Consider the following 19,771-nt stretch of genomic DNA (forward strand, 5'->3'; position numbering starts at 1 on the left):
ATGATGATGTCACTGTCTGGGAGCAGCCAATAGGGTGCAGACGTGCCGGGGAAGTTCCAACCGTTTGTATTGAGCGCGGGAGCGTGACATCAGCGGACGGAGAGGGAGACCTGCCTGTCGCTATGGTAACGTTACAGCGGCTCACTCTGAGCCTATAAAACGTGCAGGGACGGGGCAGTATGGGTTGGTGTGTGTGTGGGGGGATAGTGGCACTCAGTCGTATCAGTAGGAGATTCGGGCGTTGTGGAAATGTCCTACAAACCCAGGGCTATCCGGGCTGTGCCTGCGGCTCACTGTGTGTGGCTTCATGTTGAACGTTGAATGTTTTAGTCAGTGACTGAGGTTATGGAATAGAAAGTTTGTTGCAGGTCTAGTTACCTTTAACAACCAGCCAGCAAGTAAAATGTACTGGTATCCTATAATGCAGGGATCCCCAACCTTTTATACCCATGAGCCACACTCAAATGGAAAAAGAGTTGGGGAGCAACACAAGCATGAAAAATGTTCCTGAGGTGCCAAATTAGGGCTGTGATTGGCTATTTGGTAGCCCCTATGTGAACTGGCAGCCTACAGGAGGCTCTGATGGCAATACAACTGGTTTTTATGCAACTAAAACTTGCCTCCCAGCCAAGAATTAATAAATAAGCAGCTGCTCTGAGGCCACTGGGAGCAACACCCAAGGGGTTGGGGAGCAACATGTTACTCCTGAGCCACTGGTTGGGGATCACTGCTATAATGTATCAGGTTGCTTTGGGTTACTGCACCTGCGCCTTAATGCCTTTTATTACATATGGGGCTATTAGATTTCCACATAATAATGAATATAAAGGACAAATAAATGCCAGCCAAATAGTAACGAGCAGGTCAGGCAAGTTCAGGCTAAACAATTCCCCCGCAATTGGTGCAGCCCCTCCAGTCTTCCCCACCCTATCCCAAGCCCGCTTTTGTGATTGCTGGAACTGGTTGCTGATTATATATATACACTCCCATCCAGTGATGTCAGAGATGGGCGGGTCTGGCATGAGTGTATGAATCAGTGAGTGAGCCAGGTCAGTCTCATGTTAGGGGTGGGCAGGTTAGGGACAGCATACCCCAAAATATGTAGAACCACAAATCATTACAGCCAAAGAATATACTCCTTGTTTTATAAAGTCTTTAGTCTAATGACACAGGGGGATTATAAATGCTTTCTGTTTAATAACGTTGAGAGTGGGGACTGGGTCAAAGGAGAACGTCAAACCCCCCCCCCCCCCATCCCCTAGCTGGGCATCATGATTTTATCATTCAACAATTGGATCATAATGCATGCATCTAAATTAATTGCTTAATAGCCATGCAGGATGTGGATTCAACATGTGGCTGGTATTAAGGAGTTACCTTTGTCCTCATATTCTGTTCCCCACCAGAGGCACTGGCTAATAGATCCCACACTCCGGTTGGGTGAAACAATAGCTGTTTTTTTGTTTTCCTTTTTTTTTAAAAATAGCCCCCACCAGTGCTAGGCTACCCACAACAGGAGGGAGCTCCCAGTGCGGGCAGCCATATTGTGACACTTGCATGCCACAACTCGCTCATTATGCGCATGCATGTGATGTAGAAGGGTGAATTGCATCTACAACTTCTACATCAGGTGCAAAATGTGCAAGCAGGGATGGGAGCTAATTATGCCATTGCACAATAAACAATATGGCAGCTCCCTTCTGGTATGGGCAGCCCAGCTACGGTGGGGGCTGTATTTAAAAAAACAAAAACTGTTGTTTTCCCCAACCGAATTTCCTGCTATAGAACATGCCTTATCCTTCCCCTTTGCTAATGTGCCATTCTTTCTTATATCCAGGACAAGCAGGATGAACTTCTTAAAGAGGTGAGTTACATGTGTAGTGCTTATCCAGGCATGCATGATCAGTATTGTAGCAGAATTGGTACTTGTGGTTTATGTACTGTGCTGTGAAGAAGAGGAGATAGCTATATTTAAATTAATTATTATCCCAATGAACAAATAGATTCCTGTATAACCCATACCTTGCCATAGCTGAAAGCCTTCTTTTGTCTCTATAGGCTGAGAGGTGGAACAGTACCAAAAATGTTTCTGTAACTGCTTATCAATGTGGGCACATCTCATGCCAGGCTTATATTGGCTTGCTATCAGAGTCCCCTGCCTGCACAGACATAAGCTCCTTTCTCTACACTACTAGCAGCTGTGCTCAGTATCTCTCCCTAGCCTCTCGATGCTCATATCGTCACACTGTAGCAAAAAGTCACCAGATTCTTTATTTTTGCTTGGTGTTTCCATTATTTCTCTGTATTTTGTTCTTAAATCCTGTAGGCAGAGACCCTGGCACGCTATATGTCAGGATACCAACATGAGCTCCCACCCGACATAAGCAAAACATCACAAGCTCCAGAGGAAGCCCGGGAAGAATTGTTGCAACAATGTGAAGAAATATGGAAACAAATGGAGGAGGTCAGTACACTTTTCTCTAGTTAAACTGATAGCAAGATGTACAGCCTGCATTGGATTTCTCCTAAAGCATAAAGACCCGCTGCAGTATTGGTAAATATAATGACAGAACTTTGATTCACTAGACATTAGGGATGCACCAAATCCACTAATTTGGTATTCGGCCGAACCCTGAATCCTTCATGAAAGATTTTTCTGAATACTGAACCGAATCGTAATTTGCATATGCAGTTTAGGACAAGGAAGCAATAAAGAGAACTACGCACACAGTGCGTGGCGAAAAATTTTCAACTTCTGTGTTTACGTGACAAAATGTCATGTGATTTTAAGTATTCTGATTAGGTTCGGCCTGGAGCATGGATTCGGCTGAATCCGAATCCTGCTGAAAAAGGCTGAATCGCGAACTGAATCCTGAATTTGGTGCATCCCTAATAGACATGTATGCTCTACTGGTTCTTGTTTTTTTATACGCTTCAGAATTACTTTTCTTTAATGTACTCTCCATTGCTGGGGCCCAAGTACCCCCATACATTTCTTCTTCATGTTCTCCCTCTTGATAATCATATTATACCCTGAAGGTCAATCGCCATTGTTGATGTATCCCAGATCTTGTAGACTGTTTGATTTTACATCTGCTCTTTATACTACGATAGAAGAGCACCCTAAGTAACTATTAACTAAGAACTAAATAAAGGGGAATGAACCCACAACTGTACCACCTGTTACTTTCAAAAATGCCCCTGTGTGTGTGTCTAATAGAAAAATGCAGTTGTGCAATGGGCTGATAGGCACCTTCTCACGCTGCTTCTCTGTAGGACCTGCCACCAGGAGCATGCCCAGTTAAAGCTAAGTCAGGGATTGGACATAATTAAAAGCTGTAATTGATTTTTATGTTATATGTAAATGTAATTGCTATTGCTGCTGGTTCTAACACCTGAACAATGTAGCAGAAGCCAACTGATTCACAGACCTGAAGGAGAACTGGGGGAAGGTCAAATGTTAGCCCCCCCCGTGAATATAATCACTTACCTGATACTCTCGACTGGTGCTCCTCTTAGCAGAAAACTGTATCAGTGACTAATACTTTTGAACAAGCACCATAGAGCAATTTTCCTGCCTCTTTCTTTTGTGCCCAGTACACATGCGTAATAGAGTTATTGTGCCTGCACTCAGAAGCATTGAATCTGCCCAAGCATAGGCACACTCAGCCGATATCCGGCAACAAACGTAAAGTCCGGTGTTTGTTGGCAGATATCGGCTGAGTGTGCCTGCTCCCTGATATTGGCTGAGTGTGCCTGCACCTGGGCGGTTTCAATGCTTCTGGGTGTAGGCACAATTAGATTTTTCTGCGTTGTGGGGCCTTACCGTTAACCTGTAGCTGGCCTTTTCACTCTACTGCCCATGCATTGACCATTGGCGGAAGAAGTCTTTTTGCTCCGTGATGCTTGCTCAGAATTAAAGGAACAGTAACACCAAAAAATTAAAGAGTTTTAAAGTAAAAGAAATATAATGAACTGTTGCCCTGCACTGGTAAAAGTTGTGTGTTTGCTACAGTAACTCTACTATAGTTTATATAAATAAGCTGCTGTGTAGCCACGGGGGCAGCCATTTAACCTGGAAAAAAGGAGAAAAGGCACAGGTTACATAGCAGATAATGGATAAGCTCTGTAGAGTACAATAGTGTTTTATCTGTTATCTGCTAAGTGCCTGTGCCTTTTCTCCTTTGAATGGCTGCCCCCATGGCTACACAGATGCATTCTTTATATAAACCATAGTAGTGTTTCTGAGGCACACACCCCAGTTGTACCAGTGCAGGGCAACAGTACATTATATTGGAATTTCTTTTATACACTTGGATTTTTTGGTGTTACTGTTCCTTTAAGGTAAGTGATTATTATCACTGGGGTGTGCATAACATTTGCCACCCCCCCCCCCCATGATTTCACCTTTTCTTCTCCATTAAAGAAAAAAACTTTAAAAACACCAAGTTTAATTCATATTTATTTGACAGTTACTTAGAATTACATCGACTTTCATTATGGATAAAATCGGTTTTTGGGTGGAGTTCTCCTTTAGAGGTGATACAGTATCTTCTCTGCTACCTTTTTTGTTTATACATGTCTTATGCATGTGTGGCCTCAGGGATTAACTATTCTATCTGTTCTGCAAACAGTGCCAGAGCAAACTGACAATGTCTGGGCCAGAAACGCTGCCGGAGATGGATGTGCAGGTGAGATTGTTATTTTATTTATAAATCACTAGTGTTGTTGAAAAGCACCTTAGAGAGCAAAAGCAATTCAAAACTTGTTAAAGAACACCAGTACTTTCTATACTTGGCCTGTATTGTTGTTATTAAGCTGATTTGTTTTTAGGTGCTGCTTATCCCTTATCTGCAGATCTTACAAATCTGATTTTAGTGCCAGTGAGCCAGGGTTGCATAAACTTTATACAAACTCAGGCTATTACAAGGCTGCCAGTAGGCGATCGGTACATACCTGCCCTTTTTCCAGCCTTTCTGTATCTCAGAACAGCAGCCTGCTGAGGAAACAGAGGCCTTATGGAGTATTTATACATATGAGTGGCATCAGCCCTCCTAGTCACCTTGAGAAGGCAATCACAAACAAGGCTTTGCATTGGGTGCCCTTGCACTTGGCCCAGCACTGTCCATGACTATATGACCATATATTTTGTATTTTTAACACTAGGTGGTACATTATTTCCTGTACAGGTGTGGGATCCAGAAATCCATTATGCAGAAAGCTCCGAATTATGGGAAGGCCATCTCCCATAGGCTCTATTTTAATCAAATAATTTAAATTTTAAAGATGATTTCTCTTTAATAATAAAACAGTATCTTGTAATTAAAGCAAATTAAGATACAATTTATCCTTATTGGAGGCAAAACAATCCTACTGGGTTTAACTAATTTTTAAAAGATTTTTTTAGAAGATATACATTATGGTGATCCAAGAAAGCCCCTGGTCCCAAGCATTCTGGATAACAGGTCCCATACCCATAGGCATAGGCCCTTATTAAATGGTGACTGTTCTTTTTAGGCTAGATGTGCAGTAAAGGAAGGCACATGGCACCATTGTAATGTTTGGCTTGTATGTCTTTTAGCTGTACTTGCTCATGATGCAAGTGAAAGCCCTAACTGCTGAATATGAACAGTGGCAGAAGAGAACACCTGAAAGTAAGTGGGGGAGACTGCAGTGAGCATCTGTGTAATGGTCAAGATCATATTGCTCCACTGACATTTCCTCCGTTCATCATCTGTTGACCCCTTGCACTGTTACAGGTACAGAGGTCAGCAGAGTATCTCTTGGTTTGGACTGTATTATAAGGTATAGAAAGTGGCATAGTATTGGCCTCATGTGCAAATATCAGGGGCTCCAGAGTGACCAGTAGTAACTGCAAATTGATCCTGTCCTGATCTGCAGACTGCACTTAAGTTCTAAAGTAGTATTCTCCAACCAAAGGCTGTGTCTAACTATTCTTTACTCAGTTATTAGTATGATATTATGCAGTCTTTATCCTCCTCATCCCACATTTTCTCTCACACTCCTTGTTATTTTTAACTATTTTTAACTCAGTTTTATTTTCTGCTCTATATACATGTATCACATGGTTAACTCCATTCCTAAACTCCTAGATTTTCTTTATCCAAACACCTTCCCAAACCTTGTATAATAATCTTGCCCTCTCATTTATGATATATGTGTTCCTGTTCTCCCATTTTTCTCTAGTAAAGATTCTCATTCCTTTATCTTTTGTAGAATACACCCCAATAATGATTTATCAGTGTCTGTCACTTAACCTTTCTCCATCATTTCCTGTTTCTCACCAATTTTCTTTGTCTTTTCTTTGCATATCTGCATTTCTCTTTACTCTCACTAGGTTACTTATCCCTCTATAAAATATTGTTGAGGCAGACCACAACACACACATACATTTCTTTCTAAGTAGGTTACCCAGCACACAACTAATTAATTTGCAGTCCTTGTGGACCCTCCTGAATTAAGCCCACTAGGGTATTAAGTGGAAGAGCTTAGGCAGCTTAGTTGAATATCTGCAGGCTATCTGCAGCACCTATTTGCCCTAATGATGTAACCTATAGTACATTTAATGTTTATGGCTATAATTTTATATATATATATATATATATATATATATATATATATATATATACATACATCCAAGTCCAACACAAGCTTTATTTACTGAACTAGTGTTGAAAAGGGGGGTACACTGCCCCTTTAATTAGTGCCTTTGGAGCAGAATAGTAGAGTAGGTGCTATTTGTAAATCAACAAAAACATGAAGATAAATAAGGTTCCCTGGGCAGAATAACCCATGCGAATATGTTTTACTGAATTTTTCTAGAAATGACTGTAAATAAGGTGGTATTTTTTTTATTTATGGACAGAAACCTGACTGCTTATTCATTTAGTTTCTCTTCTTTTGAGAGGGTATTTGTAATTGCAACTGAGTGTAAACCTGACAAATATACTGGTGAAGCTGAAATAGCATTAACTGCCACCCTGTTTGTATGCAAACATAAGTAATAGCACGTTGGGTTTTCAGCGCGGGCGTGTCCCTAATACACGCACTGGAAACTACCGCTTACAATCCAGTCATTTAGCTATCTATATATCTTTTGGGGTCTGAGGCCTGGGACTTTGGAAAAACGGAAGTGAATTTTCCATCCCTCCGTATAGCGTTGGATTAACTGCTTATGGATATAAGACAGGCCGCCCTTTTTTCTTACTGTAATATAAACATATACACGAAAAAAGACTGAAACAGACTTGCAGTGTTCTAAAAATATAGACGTTTATTTTGCTGCAAATTATAGATCCTCCTCAAATTATCCCAAAATATTTATTCTAATGTAAATATACTATCCATGGGCAGACACATTCTGGATTCTTAGTATTATACCATATGAAAGAATATTCAGTATATATATTCAAGTATATTTTGATATATGCCAACTGTAGTGAATGTAAATATCAGTGTGTGAGGGGGGGCACTTGTACCTTTTTAAAGTAACAGCATTAGCATTTTATGAGGGGCCAATGAGAGAGAGAGAAGCACAGTTATTGGAGATTCAGAGCTTTCCATATGGGTAAATAATCCGACTATACTGCTTGACTCTCTGGGCATGCATGGCAAATTGAGCAGCCGTTTAGACAGATAATCCTGTGATTGTGGTGAATTGCGAATTACCTGTGCTGATGGAAAATTCAATCGATATCTCATCTTTACTTCCTAATAGTTTGTGAGGTCTGCCCGAATAACCAAAACAATAGAAAGGGGGCACCTTAATTAATAAAGAAAATGTTAGAATTCTAACTTTTACAATTAAAGGGGTTGTTTGCCTTTAAATTAACTTTTAGTACAGGTATGGGATCCGTTATACGGAACTTGTTATCCAGAAAGCTCCAAATTACGGGAAGGCCATCTCCCATAGACTACATTGTAATTAAAAATATCAGAGTGGAAGCAATGTTCCATTCTGCACCCATTCAGTTAACACACACTGTTGGAATGTTGGGTGTGGAAGCACACGTTACCTACTAGCTACCATGACCTAACGCTGGAAATCCTATATATTTGGCCATGTCCAACATTGTGGCCAGTGCAGTCATTCTTGGCTTTTGTTGCTCCTCTTCATGTCATGAGAGGAGGAAGATGCCTTTTGTCCATTTGTTGCTGTGGCAACCAAAACATTAACCACTATTTATTTTTTTTGTTTCTTAGTAATATCTGACAACCAGGATGTTCTGCTAGCTGTCGGAAAAGAAGAGGTAACCATCTCGTGGGATCGCCCATAAGCAGTATATTTCATTGGCAAGATGGTGAATGTGACCCACACTATCCCTGCTAAAATACTTATTGATTAGGCCGACTTTTCCACAGAAAATGGTTTATACATTTCCCCTCTCATACCTTAAGCACTTGAGCTCCTTCTTTTCAGATTCCTGTTTTATGCTTCAGTTCTAAATTTAACATCCCATGGAACATGTTGCGCCATTCAAATGAGAGGCAAGTTAAGCTTGTTTTAGGCTGCGGGGAAATGGTGGCGCAGAGAACATGAGGTTTGTCATATTTCCATGAGCTCATGTCACAGATCATAAAAACAGAATGGATTATATAATCTGCTCCGTTTTGAATGATGAAATGCATAAATTATCATTACGTTGGAAGCATTTGAGGATCATTTTTACTCTGAGCATCAGGAGCTCCATAGCAAAAAGAAGGGTTACATTTGTGCATTCAGTTTGGAGAGTGCAGAATCTGGGTCTACAGGTACTTAAATGGGTGATTAAGTTGACTTTTAGAATGTTATATAATGTCCAGTTCCTAGCAACTTTTCATCTAGACTTTTTTTATTTTGTTATTTGCTGCCTTTTTCCAGCTTTCAAATGGGAGGTCACTGACCCCGGCAACCAATAAATGATTGTTCTGTGAGGTTACAAGTTTATTTTTCCTTTTTATTACTTAGCTTTTACTATTCATCTTCTTATCTGTCAATCAACTGACTGCCTTGTTGCTATGCTAAATTGTTCCCTAGCAACCAGGTAGCTGCTGGAGTTTCATACTTAAGAGCTGCAGAGCAAAAACATAAATCAATAAAAAAATAAAGACCAATTGCATATGTCATAATGCTAGATCTCTTTTAATAAACCTGTACAAAGTATAAGAGGATAACACTTTTTTGCTTAATCATTTTGTTGCTTTCTCTTTTGGTCATTGTTTTGTATTTCTGTATTTTATGAAAACAGTTTGAATGCCTCTGGCTTTTGTTTTATAGAACAGCTGCCTGAGATCTTTTTTCTTTTTTTTCCCCTGAAGTTAGATAAAGTAGCCCGAGAGCTAGAGATGGTCCTTTCATCAGTCCAAGCAAAGAACAAGAAATTGAAGAAAGATCTGGAGAAGTATGAAATTTATAAATATGAAATACCTGTATATATGTGTAGCTGACATAACCATAACCACTTCTCATACATGCTTTGTTACAAGGGCTTCAGAACATACTAGATCTTCTTTTATCTTTGCTGTTACCTCCCATCATGTTTCCTAGGAAAGCCAGAGAAGACCACCATAATAGTTTGGCATGTTTAATGCCTGTAAATGTCATACAGCTGCACAACAGAGCAACCTATAGGAGCCAGTGGAACAGTATCTAAATGCACTTCAGATAGCTATGTTCTCAAGGAAATAACTGTACCATAATATTTTGACATTCTATTTTGACTGTCTATATAAAGGAGGAAGGCAAAATAAGCAGATTTTCATTTGTACATCTAGTCAGAGCTATCTCACCTGTGCCCCGGAACCTGTAGTGAGTGTACCAGGTAGGAAAATATTATGTATGACTCAGCCACAGATACGTGTATTTCATATAATACACAGGCTATGTGGCCTCCATACTACACAAGTGGCATACTCTTTAATTAAAATTAAGTAGGATTATCCTGCTGTAATATCAGTTCTCTCACCTTAAGGTTACACAGTTTCACTGTATTCTGAGGTTTATTATTACAGTGCTATTCAATCAACATCAGTCCTTTTGCTCCAGAGTATCTGAATGTTTTTACCAATGAGACATCTTCAAGTCATTTTACCTCACTCAGATCAGACGCCCCCCCACTGAAGAGGCTTAGGCAGTCAGCCAGGCTGGGGCACATTGATGGGAGTTTAAGGGAGAGACAGTGGAATTATTAACACTTTGTTACAGTGCATAAGAAAGAGGTTTTGTAACTGTTTAGAAATGAGAGGCACTAGTGAGTAAAGTATGAGAAATGACAGAGAGAGACATTGTATGCTCAGTGTTGTCAGAACCAGACACAAGTGAGTGAAGCACAGTACAAGGGAAGCTGATCAGTGTGGCTACAGAGCATTGGCAGTGGTATGAACTGTGCTTCCCCACATTACATTAGTCTTAATAGTCATTATCATGTGTGGCAGGGTGCCACACACCCTCTGGCACATACCTACATGTTCTTTCTATACATGCATGCTCACTCCTGCACCCTGCCTTGCCCGACTGCTTGTTCAGGAAGGAAAAGAGGACTAATTTTGAGAGGGAGTAAAAGAAATGCAAATAATTAAGGCTAAATGCACCATTGGGTAGGAAAGGTGGAATACAGAGAAGGTAGGTGTCAAGGAATACTAAGGTGTTACTTAAAGCAATGCTACTGGGTGGGATAATCATGGTCTCAGGTTTCCAGGGGGGGCTTAGTGAGTTTAATAGAATATTTAAACTGTCAAACTAACAAAGCTATCAAATAATACTCTTTTCTTCTGTTATAGAGAGCAAAACTGGTTGGATGGCCAACAGAAATTAGTAGATGCTCTTACCTCCAGACAAGATGAGCTGAAAAATCAACTTTCTACATTTTCAGAGAAAAGGTAGTTGCATAAGAGTACCCAGCAATATTGCCAAGCTTTGTGTGTGTATGTATGTTTATATACAGTATATACAAGAACAGAAGGAGCACACCCTTCAGGCAATCAAACGCTTTGGGTGCTGGCCAGAAAGAAACAATAAAGGAACAGAATGCGGCACACACGGGGACTTAGGAAAAAATAAAAACATGTTTATTGGAAAAGATCCGACATTTCAAGCACCAACTGTGCTCTTCCTCAGGGACAAAAAAAAAAAGGAAGAGCACAGTTGGTGGTTGAAACGTCAGATCTTTTCCAATAAACACATTTTTGTTTTTTCCTAAGTCCCCGTGATATGTATATATAAATATATCTTGCTGGTGCTGCTATTTTTATAAACTTGCCATTTTTAAATCTCATTATTTCTGTATTACTCATAGGGTTTTTCAAGACATTGCAAATAAACTTTTTAAGGTGAGAGCTTACAAAGAAGAACTCTTATCAGCACTGGGGGATTTTCTAGAGGAGCACTTTCCCCTTCCCGAAGAACAAGAGAACCAGAGTAAAAAGAAAAAGGTACATTTAGTAATTTTATATGTGTATTCTGCCACTTTATATTTCTATAAGGAGACTGAGCCCCCTGGCACTACTCTAATCTGACAAAGGGGAACTTGTCCCGCAAAACACTATTGGTTTCAGTCTGTGGCTAGTAAATAGGTTAACCCTTCATTACCCTCTAACGGCGTGTATGGCTCCTATTTACTGGATCTGTTGGCTGCTGTGCCAGGCATTTGGGCAGCACTACTGGAACAGACTAGCTGCTAGTGTGTGGAAAGGAAGTTTGGTCCCAAGCTCCTAGTTTGTGAACCATTTCTATTACAAAAGATAATTAATGTTTACTAGTAAAGATGCAGTATTCATTTCTTTGACGTCCTGTGGGTTTTGCTTGAATCTGTTTACCCCCAGAGCTGCTTTTTAGCTGTGTTGTGCATTTAGAAATGATTCACACAAATTCTGCTGCTTTTCACAGGTATTTTTCCTTAGCTGAGATGTTTTAGACGTCCTTGCCAACATCTTGGCCCCTGCCTCTTTTTAATGTCTAGAAAGTCAAGGAGTTTTGCACTCACTAAACTGCATGACATTTTTATAATCCCTTTGCTTGCCAACAGCATAGATTGTACAGAAAACAGAATCTACGTTTTGTATTCTATTTAAAGTGTAGTTCACCTTTTAGTATGATGTACAGAATGCTGTTCTCATACAATTTGGTTTTTATTTTATTACTATTTATGGTTTCCAGTTTGTAATTTCAGCAGCTGTCTGGTTGCTAGGGTCCAAATTACCACCGGCCAGACAGGAAGATTAAGAAGGATAGGGATTGAATAGAAATATAAGTAATAAAATGTAACAATAACAATACAATTGTAGCCTGTGCAGTAGTTTTTGACTGCTAAGGTCAGTGACCCCTATTTGAAAACTAGAAATTGGAAGTAGAAGGCAAATTAATTCAAAATGATAAAATAAAAAAATTAAGCCCAATTAGAAAGTTACTAAGGATTGCCAATTCTACAAAAAAAAAAAAATATATATATATATATATAATGTGCAAGTTTTAGATTGCATTTATACTTCTTTTCTTCATAAGCCCAGCCTATGTCAAAAAGGGGGGGTTATTTTCTTTATTTTTCTTGACTGACCTATTTTGTCTGTAAGTTACCCACTCTGTACTGGGAAGGGACCTCCTTTCACTTGTCTTATGATACTTAGCACTTAATCTTGAATATATGTGTATTCTTGAATTTATTGATGTTCTCTTTTATCATTGATTCATGTCTGCTCTATTGAAACCATTCATAATATAAAGGTCTTGCTGGCCTAACACAAAGTCACACCAATGCTTGGGAGGTTCATTGTTCAAATCCAAACAAATGTTTAACCCCTTCCCGGTATCATTTTGATCTTCTGGGTGGTGGTTTTGGGTTTTGAGAAAATATCTTATATTAGCTAAAGCACAGAGACCATTTACCCGCAGAAGGCTGTGCTGCTTTAGTCCTGCTTTTGTCACTGGCCATGGGTTTAGAGGGCAATAAACTGATGTCACTTCTAGCCAAGCTGACATTCTAAGAATTTTATATCAAACATCTTATATAGGTTGATGCTTATGGTAAAAAGGCTGTTGATGTATTGACTGACTTTTTATTTTGTACTGTGATTGTATTGTGAATATATATCCCTATAAATAAGCCCATCAAAGGAAAAGATCTGTACTAACAAGTAAAAAAGATCCACTCTGTATTCAATCATATTTAGCTCAACTCGTTTCCCCCCCCTGCCCTGTGAAGTGAAATGGGTTGAGCTAAATATTCTTGAATACAGTTTGAATCTTTTGTATTCGTGAGTGTGGATCTTGTACAGCAGTGGGTAAACGATGTGTTATATGATGTCTCAGGTGTAAATAAGTCCCTCATATCACGTGACTAGATATTGACCGATATTGATTGTATATTTCATTTTCTATATTTGTATTTTTTTTTAGGGCCAGTCCGGGAAGAAAACTGTCCCCCTGATGACATTGCATGAAATTTTAGAGGTAATCCTGCCATGCAGTGGTTCCAAATAGTCTGTATGATTGTCTTATACACACGTTATTTGTCAGTCACTATTTTCTTTCTTTGGAGTGTACTCATTTCTTTTTAAAGGCACACTAAACCTAAAGTACAGGTTCATCCCATATGAAAAACATTTTGTAACACAAGTATATCCTGTATGTTCAAGCTTCCTTATACTCCTCACTGCAAGCTGCTGTTCTTGGTCTCATCCAGTTTTTGCGCGATAATCACCTAACCTGCATTTACACAGTCAGGATCGGCTCCATTAACATTTGTATCTACAGAAGGGTATTACTGAATGCTTTGCCATTAACCTGTGAGCTAGAAATCATGCAGGCTGATAAACACTTCATGCACCATTACTCACACCATTTTAGATTTAGTCACTTACGCTGAAAGACAGCAAGTACATCCCAGGTACAGCTGCTTTAAAGGAACATCTTCTGATTTTGATTTGCTCAGAAAATGATTCTCTGAGTGAGCAGGGAAAAGAGTTCTAAAGTAACAAAGTGTGCAAAGCACTGTGCAGTTATATTAATCATAAGTATGGTTTTCTCCCATGCTGTGTCAGTAGAGGCAGCAGCTGCCTGTAAGTGCAACACGCCAAGACAGGTGTTATTTCCAGGGCTACTTTGCGACTATACACCCAGTACTATGCACCTTGCGTGCAGTTCATCAGAGCAGCTGAATGGGTGCATAGGTGCTACACACAAGTTGTAAGGAGCACCTTTATACTTTGTTTATTGCATTCAGAAATGAGCCCTTTTGTCTCAAAATTTTATTTCGTACATAAACTGTATGGCTTTTCCTTCAAATGCAGAAATCAGACAGATACCTACAGCAGCTACTAGATTTATCCTGCAGTTTGTGAATCACTTTTCTTAGAGAATTGTAGGGTTTATTTAAGAACACAAGTGCAAATCACTAAAATGGGTGCCCTTAGATACATGGCTGTTGGCGCTGGAATGAAGCTTTGCCAGTCCTTTTCTACCAGGGGGTTAAACTAAAGCTAGTATTGGTTGACCTTGCCTGCAGCATTTGACACTAAAAAAGCTTGACATGCTTGGTCACAGCATCAGTTTCGCAGGGATGTTTCTTCTAAACTAAAATAGACAACCCATAAAGATGCTAAAATCTGAGCTGTTGTTTTGGGAAGCTGACTTGTGCTGGAAACAATTGCTTCCCCTTCAGGGCAAGTACTGCCAAACGTCAGGTCAGCGCGACCCTCAGAGGCTACATTGCGATATCTGTTTGTACTGGTACGCGGGGACCTTGCTCTACTCCATATCCTATTATAGAAGGGATCCAAGCTATTCCTTGTGGTGCCATAACCACTATAACATGCAGTAGGTTCATTCCAAACACAACAGCAATGTTTATACCATGGATGTGCAAGTTTTCCTATTCCAGCTGCTGCTTTCAGTATCCCACAGTAGTCTCACAGCATTAGGATGTATGGGATCACATCTGGGAGCTCTCCAGCTATTGCTGAACTGAACCCCCGGTATTCCTTAGGCAAGGATCTGCAGTCCAGCAACAGCTGAGGTACCCCTGGGTTCATACCCTTTAAAAATTAATGATTGTGGGAATCCTTGTTTCTTCAGCTTGTGTTTGAAAGCTGCAGCTGCATCTCTATTCACCTACAGTGTTTGTCCTGAAGGCCCTGACATGTACATTTTGTGGCATGGTGATGGGTAGCGTGGACAGATTCAGGCATGTTGGCTAAAGAACCACTTGCAGAGAATATGCCTGAAGGTATAGATTTGGACAGAGGCTAATTTGTCCTGGCTAATTCCCTGGCTGTATCCTTATATCCAGCATTAGTACTGCCAGTTGTACAGCTTCAACAAACATTCCTTCTACGTTCCAATAACAAGCAGGTTAACTGACTCCTGATAAAAAAAAAAAAACAAAATATATAGTAAATGTGAATACAAAAGGGACCTTCGCCTAAAGTTGCTAAAGTTGTAATGCAACATCTCAGCTTATCTCATTGCATTCTACAGGTATGGGATCTGTTTTTAAAAAACATAGTAACATAGTAACATAGTAACATAGTAAGTTGGGTTGAAAAAAGACATACGTCCATCAAGTTCAACCATAATGCCTATACCTAACCTGCCTAACTACAAGTTGATCCAGAGGAAGGCAAAAAACCCCATCTGAAGCCTCTCTAATTTGCCTCAGAGGGGAAAAAATTCCTTCCTGACTCCAAGATGGCAATCGGACCAGTCCCTGTATCAACTTGTACTAAGAGCTATCTCCCATAACCGTGTATTCCCTCACTTGCTAAGAATCCATCCAGCCCCTTCTTAAAGCTATATAATGTATCAGCCAGTACGACTGATTCGGGGAGGGAATTCCACAACTTCACAGCTCTCACTGTAAAAAATCCTTTCCGAATATTTAAATGGAACCTCCCTTCTTCTAACCGGAGTGGGTGCCCTCGTGTCCGTTGGAAGGACCTACTGGTAAATAAAACATTAGAGAGGTTATTATATGATCCCCTTATATATTTATACATAGTTATCATGTCACCTCTTAAGCGCCTCTTCTCCAGTGTAAACAGACCCAACTTGGCCAGTCTTTCTTCATAACTGAGACTTTCCATACCCTTTACCAGCTTAGTTGCCCTTCTCTGGACCCTCTCTAGCTCAATAATGTCCCGTTTGAGCACTGGAGACCAAAACTGAACAGCATATTCTAGATGGGGCCTTACCAGTGCTCTGTAAAGGGGAAGAATAACCCCCTCCTCCCGTGAATCTATACCCCTTTTAATACAGCTCAGAACCTTGTTTGCCCTTGCAGCTGCTGCCTGCGATTTCCTTTTTCTCTGTAATGATAAAACAGTACCTTGTACTTGATCCCAACTAAGATATAATTACCCCTTATTGGGGGGCAGAACAGCCCTATTGGGTTTATTTAATGGTTAAATGATTCCCTTTTCTCTGTAATAATAAAACAGTACCTGTACTTGATCCCAACTAAGATATAATTACCCCTTATTGGGGGCAGAACAGCCCTATTGGGTTTATTTAATGGTTAAATGATTCCCTTTTCTCTGTAATAATAAAACAGTACCTGTACTTGATCCCAACTAAGATATAATTAGCCCTTATTGGGGGCAGAACAGCCCTATTGGGTTTATTTAATGGTTAAATGATTCCCTTTTCTCTGTAATAATAAAACAGTACCTGTACTTGATCCCAACTAAGATATAATTAGCCCTTATTGGGGGCAGAACAGCCCTATTGGGTTTATTTAATGGTTAAATGATTCCCTTTTCTCTGTAATAATAAAACAGTACCTGTACTTGATCCCAACTAAGATATAATTACCCCTTATTGAAGGCAAAACAATCTTATTGGGTTTATTTAATGGTTAAATGCTTTTTAGTAGACTTAAGGCATAGAGATCCAAATTACGGAAAGATCCCTTATCTAGAAAACCCCAGGTCCCGAGTATTCTGGATAACAGCTCCCGTACCTGTAGAGGTATTCCTTAAAATCACTGATATTTTGCATTGTTCATTTCTGACTGCAGCATTAATGTGTATATGAGCTAGAAAATGATCTATCTATGTCAGTGGTGTAACTTCAGGGGCCCCGGTTCCACGTGAAATCATGTGTCACCAGTATTAGGGTTGCATGTGAAATGACAAGATCACAAATAACCCTTGACACCTTGGCTGTACCCCCAGACAACCCCTTTGACGGGCCCCCCATGGCCACAGGGTCTGTCTAGTCTATAGTTATGCCACTGCCTAATGTTTTATTGCAAGCAGCATCTGAACTTACGATTAACCCTAGAATGCAAGAATCCCATGGATAGGGCGCTCTGAGCTCACGTCCCTATGCTTGTGTTAGAGACCTGGACTGGGTTGGGTACCCACAGAATACCCGCAAAGCAGGCAGGTTCCATGTAGAAAGCTCCTGATTCACCAACCAGGACAGCCAGTCTCCACTTGGGTATCTGATTTAGCTTAGCCCTCCCACCCCCCTGTGATGATCAGGCTATTTTTCCCCTTTACCTGTTTGATCCACCTCCTGAAGTGACGTCACGTCCAGCCTCGCAGGTCCCCAGGTCAGATGGGAAATAAACAAATTGTGAGTGCAGGTCGAATAGCAGGTCTAAGTAGGAGGCAGAGAGAAGTAGTGTGTGCTGGTTGGGTTATGAGTCTGGGTTGGGCACTGGTCAGCCCAACTGGATCCATGCAGGTCTCTTGCTTGTGTAATTGGACATTGCTGCAGGATATGTTGGTAATTTTAACTGAACTATAATAATCTAATTGTCATTCCTCTTTTCTATTTTAGATCCTCATAAACAAACTGATGACAACGCCACATGATCCTTATATTGTCATAGAACCCCATCACTGGCCTCCGTACATAGAAATGCTCCTGCGGTACGGCATTGCGCTCAGACACCCAGAAGACCCCAACAGAATACGTTTAGAAGCTTTCCATCAGTGACTGAAAACCCCACCACACATACAGTAAAGCCACGTATGCAAGAAACGTTTTAAAAAATTTACTACATTACATTTAATATCTGTTCATAAAAATGACCCTTTTGCCTTCCTTCGGTGCATAACGTACCCCCACCTATCACAGCCGCGTTGTAGTCACTGCATTTGACTGTGCACTGGGTGCCGGACTGGCAGGACTCCAGGAGCAGAGACAAGTTGGTGAGCTCAGGGAGCGGTGGGAAGTCAACGGGACATGTAATAAAGCAATGCTAAACAAGACTTTCCATGCAGTGGGCCAGTCGGCCATTACATCACATGACCAGGGAAAGGCCATAATAATTTTGTGGAGTACCAAATACGGCCTCCTGGCCTGCCCTGTTATGTTCTGAGAACATTTTTAACTAAAGATGGATTGGCTGAAGTAACAAGCTTTTCAGTGTGGTAGCTGGGAGTTGCATTGCATCATGGTACTTCTCTTACAATAGACGAGCTGCCATGATGAACATTTTGGCTGGATTATTTACCTACTGTACCCTTTCCACACCAACACGAGTGCTCTTCTGTCATGTACCTGAGAAACACAAGTTCAGCATCAAAACCATTCCTCTGGGAAGCTCTGATACCTAGGGACATGTGGATAGATATTCTATATTCCTATCTATATATATATGTGTGCTTTCCAATCGGAATTGTAAATATGTCCTTGCCAGAAATATAGTATTGCCACTAAATCATTGATTTTCCCAGGAAAACATTTTCCAGTCTGGATTTTCATATCATGATGTCTCTGCCTCATTGTTGCTCTATTGGGCTGAAAGTACACGTAACACATTCTATTTACAAAGTCAGTCATATCGTGTACAGCCATAATAAGCATGGCAACAGAAATAAAACAATTTAAAAGATCTGACATATTTTATTCATGCACCAATCACATCTTGCGTATGGGTCACATGGGCCAAAGTATTGCCTATGGGTTACACGACCTGGGGACATGCCTTGGGTAAAGGGTATGATTGAAGCATGTGGCTGTAGCCATGTACTGTGTATGGAATATATAACTTTGTCAGTGCCTTGTGTATATGATGTGTGGCACAGGTATGGTGGTAAACTTGTTATCCAGAAAGCTCTAGTTTATGGAAGGCCATCTCCCATAGACTTCATTTTAATCAAATAATTATAATAATTTAAAAAATATATTTTTTTTTTCTCTGTAATAATAAAACAGTAGCTTGTAGTCAATGGTAACTGAGCTTAGCAATCTCTGTTTCCAATGTGATGATAGATAGATAATAATTAAAAATTTGAATATAATTACATTTTTTTAAAACCATTTATTTTTCTTTCTCTGTAATAATAAAACAGTACCTGTACTTGATCCCAACTAAGATATAATTACCCCTTATTGGGGGCAGAACAGCCCTATTGGGTTTATTTCATGGTTAAATGATTCCCTTTTCTCTGTAATAATAAAACAGTACCTGTACTTGATCCCAACTAAGATATAATTACCCCTTATTGGGGGCAGAACAGCCCTATTGGGTTTATTTCATGGTTAAATGATTCCCTTTTCTCTGTAATAATAAAACAGTACCTGTACTTGATCCCAACTAAAATATAATTACCCCTTATTGGGGGCAGAACAGCCCTATTGGGTTTATTTAATGGTTAAATGATTCCCTTTTCTCTGTAATAATAAAACAGTACCTGTACTTGATCCCAACTAAGATATAATTACCCCTTATTGGAGGCAAAACAATCCTATTGGGTTTATTTAATGTTTAAATGATTTTTAGTAGACAAAGTATGGAGATTGAAATAACAGAAAGATACCTTATTT

At 40.0% G+C, this 19,771-nt stretch overlaps 1 protein-coding gene across 1 annotated transcript; it reads left to right on the plus strand.

Annotated features, from left to right (window-relative positions):
• Nucleotides 1–41: 41 nt before the first annotated feature.
• cenpk (centromere protein K) lies at nucleotides 42–18,836 on the plus strand. The gene is made up of 12 exons (XM_031894042.1): nucleotides 42–125; nucleotides 1,838–1,864; nucleotides 2,327–2,464; nucleotides 4,635–4,691; nucleotides 5,582–5,654; nucleotides 8,224–8,270; nucleotides 9,319–9,401; nucleotides 10,780–10,878; nucleotides 11,295–11,430; nucleotides 13,391–13,444; nucleotides 17,777–17,968; nucleotides 18,050–18,836. The coding sequence occupies exons 1-11, from the start codon at nucleotides 123–125 to the stop codon at nucleotides 17,933–17,935; spliced, it is 876 nt and encodes a 291-aa protein (XP_031749902.1). The 5' UTR covers nucleotides 42–122; the 3' UTR covers nucleotides 17,936–17,968; nucleotides 18,050–18,836.
• The last annotated feature ends 935 nt before the right edge of the window (nucleotides 18,837–19,771 follow it).

Source organism: Xenopus tropicalis, chromosome 1 (genome assembly GCF_000004195.4).
Source record: "Xenopus tropicalis strain Nigerian chromosome 1, UCB_Xtro_10.0, whole genome shotgun sequence".
Classification (NCBI taxonomy): Eukaryota; Metazoa; Chordata; class Amphibia; order Anura; family Pipidae; genus Xenopus; species Xenopus tropicalis.

Bases quoted from the DNA above. Each gene is read 5' to 3' on its own strand.
- cenpk (XM_031894042.1), top strand. The intron at 4,692-5,581 runs GTGAGATTGTTA...TATGTCTTTTAG, and splicing joins TGCCGGAGATGGATGTGCAG to CTGTACTTGCTCATGATGCA. The intron at 9,402-10,779 runs GTATGAAATTTA...CTTCTGTTATAG, and splicing joins TTGAAGAAAGATCTGGAGAA to AGAGCAAAACTGGTTGGATG.